Source organism: Bos mutus, chromosome 8, assembly GCF_027580195.1.
Source record: "Bos mutus isolate GX-2022 chromosome 8, NWIPB_WYAK_1.1, whole genome shotgun sequence".
Classification (NCBI taxonomy): domain Eukaryota; kingdom Metazoa; phylum Chordata; class Mammalia; order Artiodactyla; family Bovidae; genus Bos; species Bos mutus.
Genome location: NC_091624.1, coordinates 83,466,204 through 83,478,612, shown reverse-complemented (window position 1 = coordinate 83,478,612; position 12,409 = coordinate 83,466,204). Strand labels below are relative to the sequence as shown.

The 12,409-nt window shown below is 32.4% G+C and overlaps 2 protein-coding genes across 5 annotated transcripts in view; one reads left to right on the top strand and one right to left on the bottom strand.

Moving 5' to 3' along the window:
• Positions 1 to 12,409, top strand: part of PSIP1 (PC4 and SRSF1 interacting protein 1) — a 40,175-nt gene that overhangs the window by 25,582 nt on the left and 2,184 nt on the right. Inside the window, exons 6-14 of one of the 3 annotated variants that reach the window (XM_005889563.2) lie at positions 468 to 564; positions 1,616 to 1,691; positions 5,449 to 5,677; positions 6,602 to 6,720; positions 9,383 to 9,438; positions 10,036 to 10,106; positions 10,318 to 10,419; positions 10,530 to 10,743; positions 12,129 to 12,240. In XM_005889563.2, coding sequence (XP_005889625.1) covers positions 468 to 564; positions 1,616 to 1,691; positions 5,449 to 5,677; positions 6,602 to 6,720; positions 9,383 to 9,438; positions 10,036 to 10,106; positions 10,318 to 10,419; positions 10,530 to 10,743; positions 12,129 to 12,240 — 1,076 coding nt within the window. Of the gene's footprint in view, positions 1 to 467; positions 565 to 1,615; positions 1,692 to 5,448; positions 5,678 to 6,601; positions 6,721 to 8,091; positions 9,439 to 10,035; positions 10,107 to 10,317; positions 10,420 to 10,529; positions 10,744 to 12,128; positions 12,241 to 12,409 lie in introns of those variants that run through there. The other 2 variants (XM_070375921.1, XM_005889564.3) reach the window with 2 other exon arrangements.
• SNAPC3 (small nuclear RNA activating complex polypeptide 3) overlaps positions 5,687 to 12,409 on the bottom strand; it is a 49,447-nt gene continuing 42,724 nt past the window's right edge. For both annotated transcript variants that reach the window (XM_070375923.1, XM_070375924.1), the window contains exon 11: positions 5,687 to 5,949. The gene's annotated coding sequence lies outside the window, so the exon portion shown is untranslated. The remainder of the gene's footprint in view (positions 5,950 to 12,409) is intronic.

Here is a 12,409-nt window from a genome sequence, read left to right as displayed (position 1 = left end):
ACTTTCAATGAAAGTACATTTATAAGCAATATGTGGGCTAGTCAGTGTAATTATACTTTATTTAACACTTTGCATCAAGAATATTCAATTTATTTTTACAAATGACTCTTTTTAGGTTGATAAAATCTAAAAAGTGAAGTTTTATTGTTTATTTCCTAGAATTATAAGCTAAGTTTGAGGCTATCACTGAGTCAGCTGTTGAAAAGTGAAAATCATATAGAAGTAATGCTTAGTGGTGGTCTAGTGGCTAAGACTGTGCTACAATGCAGGGGGCCCAGGTTTAACCCCTGGCCAGGGAACTAGATTCCACATGCCAAAACTAAGACTTAGCACAGCCAAATAAATGAATATATATTTTTAAAGTTATGCTTATATTTGAACTTATCTTACAGTGGCATGTTTTTGCCATTAAACTAATAAACTTGGAATGCCTGCCATGCTAAATAATTTAAATCTTTGTTATTCAGGCAGAAAAACAAGTAGAAACTGAGGAGGCTGGAGTAGTGACTACAGCAACAGCATCTGCTAATCTAAAAGTGAGTCCTAAAAGAGGACGACCTGCAGGTAGGATTGTTAATGTTTAAATATCTGGCTTGTGATCAGTATTCTAATCCATTTAAGTGCTGTACCTCAGCTACTTTGGAATAGGTGAATAGACACTTGGTTATGTGTAACATACACATTTTAAAGAAGATAAACATTAAGATTTCTGCTCTCTGATAAGGTATTTAAATTTGAAATAATTGTTTGAGACTTTTTCATTTTCTGTTTATCCCCATTACATTTTCCATTAATAGCAGCATAGGAGGCTGTGGCGAGATATAAATTCCATGACTAATGGTTTACTTTATCTCTTAACTTTAGAAAACTTAAGCTTTCCAAATGGAATCGTAATGAAAGCAAGAGAAAACAACATTTGAGTTATCAAAGTTATTAATTTTTAAATTTTTGTATTCTTTCTTTATTAGGACCTATACAATATGCAGATGTCTTCAGCCTATTTACAATATTTTCCTAATTTGGCAAATAGGAAATAGTTTGGAAGGATCTATCTCTACTACAAAGTAAAACAAAGAAAGTTAGCCAGGATAGAGACAATTTTTTTTTCCTACTTCATTATATAGGATTCTTAATGAGACAGATTTAAACTGAGTAATACCTCCCCCCCAAATTTGTTTACCTTTTTCTTTGGATTTTAATATTGTAATGGATCAAATTAATGGTATTGTTAGAAAATTTAGTGAATTCTGATAAAGAATTTTCAAAGTTGTGAACACAGATTTACAAATGATACTGTACTATGTATATGAATGTTGACTATAAGAGCTATTATCTACTATAAAGTTGAATTTTGTGACATTCCTGTTAAACCAACAGTGAAGGATGTTCTTTTAAGTCCTCAGCCATACTAAGGGTAAATTGAAAATAACCTTGATTTACTTGTTACTCATTTGAACAAGAATATATAAAACCTAAAGTAAAAAAAAAAAAAAACTAATTATATCTGTAATAATTACTAATTAATATTCTTAGTATGTATATTTATAACTTTGATAAGTCTACATCTTGGTGGGAAAACTGGTAGTTACAAAAATTTTTTTCCTGTGAATGTTAGCCACAGAGGTCAAGATTCCAAAACCAAGAGGCAGACCCAAAATGGTAAAACAACCTTGTCCTTCAGAGAGTGACATGTGAGTATTATAATTATGCAATAAAAGAGACATTTCACTTTAAATATGTATAAACTTATTTGAGTTTCTACAAGTTTTTATTTACAGGTGATTATTATCGCTATTTTGTATTTCTTAGAATTATGAGAGAAATTCTTTAAAACATAGTTTTATTATATAAAAAAGTTAAAGTTGATAGGGAATCAAGAAAAATCTGATATGATTTCATTAATCTAAGACATTTTCTTATATATCAGGATGTAAGATACTCAGATAATGCAGGGTAAAATTTATAATCTTTGTTTAAAGAAATTTTTAGACAAAGTGTTTTTTACCCCACCCCCAAAGTATTTTTGAAGCAGTTTCCACAAATCTTGCTCTTCCAGAATAGCCTTTATTTCAAAATAACACTTAAAATTATTTTTGTAAATGTAAAATTTTAAAGTCTTTTGGAATATTGACTGCTTTTAGTTAGCAACCAAAACAATCAGTATTTTCCATTTTTCTTCCTTGCCACCTTTCTTTTTTATGTGGATCTTGTTTGTGTCAGCTTTCTGGATAGAAACTTCACCAATAGGAATGTACGTCTAGACAAACAAGGGAAAAACTTTGTAGGTATTGTGTTTGAGGATTTTGTAGGAAAAGGCTCAAGTAATGTCATTTAAGAATGGATTTACAATGTTTTGAATGAAAACAATTTATTTAATGGATTTACAATGTTTTGAATGAAAACAATTTATTGGAAATTTCAGTTATAGAACAACTCAAGAGTGTTGGTACTTTTTAACCAATATATGTTGAAAGAGTTTTATTTTATTGCCAAGCCAGCTGTTTAAATATTCTCAAAACTAGTGGCAAAAAACTACAACATGGTTTTAATTACTATGCTGAAATTAAAATATTAAGTACATGCAGGTGAGTTTGTTTTAAACATTTCAAATGAATCTCTCTCATCCCCTCTGTAAGATGTCTTCTCTAATCAAGGCATCAAGTCTAGGATTTCATGATCAACTTAAGGCCTTGATGTAGAGACGTAGGAACTAAAACACAGGTCATCTGCTCCCCTCTCCCCTTTATATGTGCACATTGATCTGGGATAGGGAACCATAAATACTCCCAAGGAGAAGATTATGAGGCATATAGCAGTCATTGCTCCCTAGGAAATAAGAAATTCTGTTGGGGAAATATTGTGAGATCCCCATTTTATATATAGGATATTTCCTTGATTAGGTTTGTTCCTAGTCCATTTCTCTCCTTGACTTTTGGCCCATTCTTTGGAGAGTTCTCTACCTTTTCAGTATCATCTTTAGTTGATCTTTTTCAGTATCAATAGTTGCACTGGAAAGTACTATCCTCCTTACTAGCTGAGCAGCTTTCTTAGTCTCCTTTCATACTTCAGGGAGTTTGACCCAAGATTCCTTTTTAAATCTCCATTACTTTCCCTTCCTGTAGACTGGCATCACTTTTGGTAGTGCAGCAATACTTTACTGTTAGTGTGTGTGTCCATTTCATTCTAGTTAGCTTCATGTGCAGTGGTCTAACTCATAAGACTTGCCCAGACATGCTTATCTTTTTACACTTAAGTAAAAGTACTTTGAGTTTATATGTTTTCTTGAAAACCCACTTCTGGTTTCATTTGCCTACAAGTCATTTGCTTATCAGAAGGATCAAGGTATCTCAGTTTGAGTTCTTAAGGAAAGGCTGGCAACTTAATACATTACCTTTACTGGGTCTTTGACTCCTGTCTTTGTCTGAATTTAAAAATCTTTTATAGGCTGGAAACAACTTTCAACACTGAGATGCATGGAATATTTTTCTCCTTCCTTTGCTGTCCTATTATTTTTTGAACTTCCTTTTTCTTGAAGTACCTGATCAAATTTATGTTGATAACAATCAACTGAAGATGCCAATATTTTGTCTTGAAACCTCTTCACCCAAAGCCACAAATTCACTGAATAAAATTTCTTTCCAGTTATCACAGATGATAGTTTTGTGTGTTGTGTATAGTAGGGTTTCAAATGCAAAGCAAGTGTCACACGTTCTAGGTTTCCATGATGGACAACTCCAGTAGCTTACAATGTTTATTTCTCATTTGTGCTGTATGTAGGCTAGGCATTGGCTGTTACAGCTACTCTTAGCTCTGTATCTGGACAGAAACTTAGTGGAGTGCAGAGCAAAATTATGTAAAGCCTTTTAAAATGTAAGCGTCAACATATGAACAATGGGTATCTCTGGTAGTGACAGCTTCCTTGCAGTGGGTCCTGAAATGATAAGACAGTGGAATCGAGTCCAGAAAAGCTGAAACCATCTCCTAATCCTCATGTAAAAATCTGTTAGATGTCATTGAGATATTTGGGGCCATTTTTTTAAATAAACTGTATTTATAATTTCCTTTAGTATAATTTTCCTACCATATCTTGAGCTATTAATAGAGAACCCATCCCCAAGAGGTCTATTTTTCATGGAAGATGGTAAGGAGGGAATTAACTAAAGACTTAATTGTAGTTATGTTTATGGGAATTCTCTGCTTTGATACTGTTTTTAAAACTTAGAAATTATCCATTTCTTAAGAGCATATGATACACATTTTAATAAGTCTACCTTTAAAAAAGAAAAGTAGTCACATGTTTCTCCAGCAGTTCTTAAAATGTTTATTCCTTGTATGTATACAATTTTCTTATTTAGAATACGTTGCTAGAAGCAGATCTGTGGGGTTAAAAGGATATTTTTATTTTTAATACCTGCCTCTTTGCACAGGGGGTAACATTTTGGGGGAGGCAATTGGTCAGTAACTTTTAAGAGCCATGGAAATGCCTTTTATATTTGATCCTCTCTTCTGCATCTCCACAAAATGATCATTATCAAAATATTTAACTTGTGGAAATACTAAAGTGATTTTACTTCCTTGCTTTATCTTCCATTGATTAAAAGTAAAGGGTGAAATATGTATAACATTTGAAAATAAACATAGCCAATGACAGTTATGTGACAAAAAATTTCTGAAGAAATAAAATATGTTTTTTTTTTTTTTTCTTTTGCAAGTTAATAATCTCTTAAGGGTTCAAGGATGCAGTTGTCTGGAAAGTCAGTTGATTTGGAATTGAGATACTGGGCTAACTGACCTTTTTGCACCATCATTTTATCACCTGTTAAATGGAATGGGTTGGACTAAATGATCTGGAGTTCCTTGCAGCTTTTAAATAACATGTGAAATTCTCAATAAAATTCCTTGAACACTGCATAATATTAATTGGCCATATATATAACCATTATATGCATGAATTGAGCCTTTTAAATTGCAAGGATTATTTCTTCAAATTTTAAAATGGCTGTATTTCACCATACTAGTTTGATTCTGCAATTGTATTTTTGCCAACGTGGCTGAAATCTAGGGATCTCACACACCTTATACACTGCTGTTCCCCAGAGTCAAGAATAGTACCATGGCATCTGAGATGATACCCAGTGTTATTTTTAAGTGAATAAGTTAATGAGTTACAAAGAACTTAGAAAATGAGGAGGGGGCGGGTGGAATCACTCTTCTATTACCCTAATGCCACTGTAATTTTTCTGACATATTAAAAGGATGTTCTTTTGTGTGTGTGATAGGCTGATAATGACCCTTCCTTACATTTTACTTGAAGATATTTAAAATGTGTTTTTAAATAAAAAACTATGTATAGCTTATTGTTATACAAAATAGTTATTAACTCAGAGATTGTGGTTGAATGACAAGATACATAAAAGTTTATTTTTCATTGTTTTACCTGTGAAATAGGATAACTGAAGAAGACAAAAGCAAGAAAAAGGGGCAAGAGGAAAAACAACCTAAAAAACAGCTTAAAAAGGATGAAGAGGGCCAGAAGGAAGAAGAAAAGCCAAGAAAAGAGCCAGATAAAAAAGAGGGGAAAAAGGAAGTTGAATCAAAAAGGAAAAATTTAGCCAAAACAGGGGTTACATCAACCTCTGATTCTGAAGAAGAAGGAGATGATCAAGAAGGTGAAAAGGTAGAATGTTTGCATATCAAATAAAACTGTTGTTTTATTTTTAGTTTCTTGTGTAGTTCTTAATCTTTAGATCAAGATTTCAGTATCTTTAAGAAAGTCTATAAATATGATTAAAAGTTAAAATGAATTTCTTTACCTTTCTGAATAAACTTCAGTTGGCAGTGTTAAAAAGCAAATTTGAAGCTTTATTGTACATTGTAAGTTCACCTTACCTTTTCACAATTAAATGGGAGTTAAATGTTGCATGATAAACTTCCAATAACCCCATCTACCTAGAAAAGGTAGGAAAGTAAAGAATTAAGCCAAGTAAGTTGTGACCAGTGACAACAGATGTAAAAAGGTAAATTTATACATAGATTTATATTATTGACCTCAGTAAGCATTTCAGACCTATTTAGTGTACAGTTTATTAGTGGTACTTTATTTGGATGCAACAATTTAGGAATTTCATTAAAGTTATGCATTCTTTTCTGTATAAAAACAAAAGTTTTGTGTATAGTCTTGGAAATCTACAGACCCTGGTTGTGTAGGTCTTTCATTTATGTTTATCTAATTTATTAATAGCCTCAAAAGCCCCGGACCTAAAATTCCATAGGCTGAGCAGGCACTTGTCAGTAAACAGGTATTGAAGTCACGGTGTAGAGGCAAACAGCCTAATGTACTTCATTTTAATCCATATTAACCAAAGCATGTCATTCCTATAGCAATGCAGTAAATAGATTATGCATATCAAATTCATCAAGGCGAAAGATAAATTTAGATAGCAACAACATGTGTAATTCTAAGATTTTTTTAAATTAGTAATTTTGGTATTTGTCCCTTAAGAAAACTAGTTGCTGCTCTTCTCCCACAACTGTAATCATAGAAGCATTAGTCACTGACTTGATAGTTAACTAAAACCATCCTAATTCTCAAATAAAACAGAAGAGAAAAGGTGGAAGGAACTTTCAAACTGCTCATAGAAGGAATATGCTCAAAGGACAACATGAGAAAGAAGCTGCAGATAGAAAACGCAAGCAAGAAGAACAAATGGAAACTGAGCAGTAAGTATTTTCTTATTCTAAATTTCAATTTCTTTAAGCCAGCATGAAAATTTTAAACAGTAGAATCTCATTTTCCAGACTTTCTGAAGCCTTCTAAAGTGACTTTGCCCGTGTGTTTAAAAAATGTCTTCAGTATATAATTATATTTCAGGCTTCATTCTTTTCTGAAGTAAAGAGGATGAAATTCACTGAGATAATCACCCTATGAATTATTTTTAATTTAAACGGAAAGTGCAGATAGGGTTTAACTGCTTCAAGGCTTTGTAGAAAATGTCCTCATCCTCTACTGTTTTCTCGTATAATATTAAATACAGAAAGATGATAAATGAGTGGACAAAGAATGAAAGAAATATCTATCTTTGTCATACCACCAGCAGGCCTCCCCCAGAAGACCAGCAAAAATAACAAAAGCACAGTTGGAAACCCATGAAGCCAGTACAAGTAAATCTAAAAGGCTGACAGGGTTTGCATTAGATGTGTGCAATATAAATCAAGATAATAAGTTTTGATACTTGCAGATAATATATACTTACCATGGGGAATTTCTTCCCCCTTTAAGTTTATTCTATAAAATAATTTTATAAGGAAAATAGCAATGACGATGATTAGGCTTCATGTGTTTATTACATTTGTTTTCTTGGTTATCTTCAGACTGTCTCTTCTGAGGTCTTTCTCTGAAAAACGTTTCTTTCTTTGTGAAACGTCTTGCATTATTCTGACTAAACTGTTTTTTTTGTTGTTTTAGTGAGGTGATTTTAAAAATATGCTGTAGGTCACTAAGACAAACTTAAGCAGTGAAATTCTTAAAAATATTCTTAAATAATTTTGTACCTTTTCTTTATATAATAAATCTATAAGCTGAAAGTCTTGTTAAGTATAGCATTTGACCATCTCCTTTCTTAGTTTTTGGAGGATATATAAGCAGTTTTAGCTATAAGAGGGAGTAATTTAAAAATTGATTTAAAGCTCAGAAATGTTACTCCCTTTAATCTGTTAGACTTGAACCATTTATGTAAATATTAGAGTTATTTTTTTGTTACCTATCCTTTCCTGTCCTTTCACTGAAAAGTTGTTGGACTGTTTGTTGCTTTTAACTTTATTGTGCTCCCCAAATTAAGATATAAAATTAGTTGTTGCTTAGTAAATCTAGCCCAATCCTTTAGTATCTCAAAGTTAATCTTTATGTGTTTCAATTTCTTTTTGAATGTCCTCCGAATGTAACTTTCTCAAATTCTAATATTTGTGTTTTCTTTCCTTCTTCTGTTATTACAAAACTTTGTACTTGGACAGTTTTGCTCTGTAAAGCATTTCAGATGCAGCTTGTGTGAAATGCATTATGCAAAAATAAAGTTTATTGTATTGTATTCCCAGCCAAACAACATGTAATCTACAGTAATAAAAAATATATCTCATTTTGGGCTCAAAGCATTAATCCAGTTACTGAAAAGAGAATACAAGTGGAGCAAACAAGAGATGAAGATCTTGAGACAGACTCATTGGACTGAATTTCCCCCTCCCCCCCTTTGATGGAAGAATGTTCCAGATTCTAAATTGAGGACTTCATTAATGGCATTATTACTGTGTTATGATTGTTAAAAAACATTTCCTGTAAGGTACACACTACATACTAAGGTCGGCCATCATTCCTGTTAAGTTTTTTACCAAGCTTAAAATGAAGCTTTGTGTTTGAAAGTTACAAGCTCAGATGAAGATGGTGGTTGTACATTACTTCATTTAGAAAATATAAAAATACATTTTGTTTTGAAGCTAGGTGTTAAACTGGAGTAGCTATATTATTCCCCTAGAGAATGGGGCAGTTGTGCCCTTCCCTTGACATTCCTTTGTTGTTTAATTCTTTAGAATATTAATAATTGTTTTTTTAATCCTGAGAGATTAAACAGTAGACTTGTTAAGAAAACAAAAATGAAACTGTAACCAAAATTTTAAAATAAAGTTTTTTTTAAAAAAAACCTGATTTTTAGATATTTTTTGTTCTTGTCTATTTCAATTGGTTTATTATAGTAGGGCCCGAACTCTAAGTCAAGGTACTAGAAATTATTAAGAATTCATTTTTAAATGGTTATTTTTGTGATTTACAATAAAATGGTACCTTTTCATTTGTGAAATGGTATGTAAACACTAGTGAATGTCATTTAAGTTTGATACAGTGGCAAAAATAAATCCCACTTTATTTGTAATATAGTAGCATTATAGTCTATTTAATCTTGTAACTAACTTTGAACCCCTCAAATTACCTACCTTTTGGAGATATGGGAACAATTAAATCAGTCTAATTTGACATGCTATTTTAGAATTCATGAAACATGGGCATTCTCTTCCCACTATGGCCTATTTTGTCCATTGACCCTGCAGTTGGTCTTTTAACACACTATTGTTGGAATAAAATTGCACAAAAGCAGCTGTTAAAATTTGTAATGCCACTGAAAAATTAGATTGTTAGATTATTTTAGCATGTTAATTTTTATGTTGTTAATACTAATGTGGCATTGCAAAGGTCTAAAAATTACAGTCAGTTCCTTGTGATCTAGGTCACTTAACTATTTTAAAGAAAAAAAAAACTTTTACAAAAGGGATTGTGGGCATTTGGTAATCAGTCACAGAGTTCCAATGTTTTTGAAATATTTGTGTTAACATTTGATAGGCAGAATAAAGATGAAGGAAAGAAGCCAGAAGTTAAGAAAGTGGAGAAGAAGCGAGGTTAGTTATTTCACTTTCTAAGATGTATAATGTTACACACAGAAAGGAAGTTTTACAGACACTTAATTGTATACATTTTGAAATCAGTCATTTGATATTCTTATTGTACAAGTACACATTTTAAATCCCTAATGGATTGTGTTTTGCACTGTTTTTAAGTATTATAAGGTGAAGTTGCAAAGGTGGTCATGCTTATTATTTTATTGCTCCTTATATTATGAAGTCAGATTTACTTTATTGTAACACTGCCTAAAAGCAAGGTGTTTCCCCATTTCTGACAAATCTGGTTTCAGATGGATATTTTAGTTCTGGTTATATATGTAAGAGAGAGGCAGGTGCTAAAGAATTGAGAAGGAGTTAGTGGATGCAGACCGCTTATTTTAGAGACATGCAGCTAGTCAGTGATTCTTTGTATGATGAATGTTGGTTTCCTAAACTAAAGACTGAAAATGGCAGATAATTTCTTAATGATGTAAGCAGATTACTAAGAACATTTTTTAAAAATTACCACTTCTTTCCATTATACTTTGCTTTAGATTATACGAAAATACTGGTTTTGGAAAACCTATTTACTGTGTTTCACATTTTAATTTATAGAAACATCAATGGATTCTCGACTTCAAAGGATACATGCTGAAATTAAAAATTCACTCAAAATTGATAATCTTGTAAGTGTTTAATACCTCATTTAAAAATACAGTGCTGCTTTTTTAGCTTCATGTTTTTTTCTAACATGGTTTGATAAGTACGTGTAAATTTGAGATAACAAAATGTTACTGGCTATTTTGTATGCCTTGTTATTTGAGATTTTGAAAGTAATCTCTGGATTCTATGGGTTGTGGTAATTAACAGTTATGAAATTACTGTTTTGTCATGAAGGATGTCAACAGATGTATTGAGGCCTTGGATGAACTGGCTTCACTTCAGGTCACAATGCAACAAGCTCAAAAACACACAGAGATGATTACAACACTGAAAAAAGTAAGTGATCTTTAGTTATGCAGATTTTTAAAATTTCCTCATCACCACTTTGTTAAATAACATTCAGAAATCAATTAGGAAAATTCTGAGCTTATCTTTTGTTTTCCCAGATACGGCGATTCAAAGTTAGTCAGGTTATCATGGAAAAGTCTACAATGTTGTATAACAAGTTTAAGAACATGTTTTTGGTTGGTGAAGGAGATTCTGTGATCACACAAGTGCTGAACAAATCTCTGGCCGAACAAAGACAGCATGAGGAAGCAAATAAAACCAAAGATCAAGGGAAGAAAGGGCCAAACAAAAAGCTAGAAAAGGAGCAAACAGGTATGTGGTAATACTTTGTTGGAATTACTTTTTAAAAATGGCTTTGATATTTAATCTTATTAATGCCTTAACCTATAGTAGATGATGGGAGTCCCAGAAAAACTTAGCAGAGTCTGCTCAATCTTGGCTAAGTTTTTATCAAGTTTAAATTACTAGTAGTTACTTAGTAGTAGTTACTAGTAGTAGTGGTTGCTATTGTTTTCATTTAAACTAGGGAAAATTTCTAACCTACACAGAAGTCAGGAGAAATGAACTTCCTGAGTCGGCGTCAGCAGCTATCAACGTATGATCACTGGTCTTACTATATCTCCGCAAGTTTTTCAGTGACACTCCTGAAGATTATTCAGTCATAAACATTTTAAGGTGTATATATGAGCAAAGCTTAAAACCGAACCTATAGTACAGGTATGCTTGTACTCCAGGAATACTGTGGGTTCGTTTCAGACTGCTGTAATAAAGTGAGTCACATGGCATACAGATTTGTTTACCCTATACTAAAGTCTGTTAGTCTGTCTAAAGTGTGCAGTAGGGTTATGTCTATAGAAATGACATACCTTATTTTTAGAATGTTGTTTAAAAAATGTTGTGAGCCTTTCATGAATTATAGTAACATCAAAGACATAACACTATATAATAGATGTCTAAAGTGCGAAATACTGTGAGAATTACCAAAATGTGACACCGAAACAGAGTGAGCGAATGCTGTTGGGAAAACGTTGCTGATAAATATGCTTGATGCAGGCTTGCCATAAACACTGAATTTATAAAATGTAAATGCAGGATGTACAAAGCACCGTAAAGTGAAGCACAGTACACTGAAGTGTGCCTGCTCCATTGGGAGCCTCCCCGACTCCATGGCACTAAAGATGTTAGCGGCAGCTCCCTAACATAGAAGACTGTTCAAAAGGAGTTGGATTTTCTTAACTCATTTACTAGGGAATGATAATGATAACAAACCAGAGGTTTGATAATGAAATAATATTTACAGGGAAGCCCTCATTTTCTAAGTTAGTAAGAAGACAAAATCATGTTAACTATTTTGCCACCTTCTGTTCTTAAATACAAAATTTTACTGTGATTTACATTGCTTTTTCTAACAACTGGAATAAATCACAATGCTCTAAAGAGTTGTATCACCCTTTTGTAACTTCCTGACAACAGTAACAAATGGAATAATCAGATTAGTAGTCTGTTGTTTTGTGGACAGATATAGATAGTAACCCTGTTTCTTACTGTGCCTTGTCTACCCAAAGGATTACAATGCAATATCATATAAAATACACTATTAGGAAGTTTGGGGCTATGTTAGTTCTTGAATTTGGGTCTTCCTAGTATTTAAGATGTCCTCAAAGCTCTAACAGTTTCCCACTGGTATCTTTCTAAAGGTTCAAAGACTCTAAATGGAGGATCCGATGCTCAAGACAGTAATCAACCACAACACAATGGAGACAGCAATGAAGAAAGCAAAGACAACCACGAGGCCAGCAGTAAGAAAAAGTGAGGACATATTTTAGTGCATTGTAATGTTTTAATTTTTAAATCACATTGCTGATCCAAGATCGTTTGTGTAAGGGATTATATTTTCATGACTCACTTCCTGAATTCAGGGTTCAAGACATCAAAATGGCCAAACTATAAAGAAACTTTACTTAAAACTAATATGTCA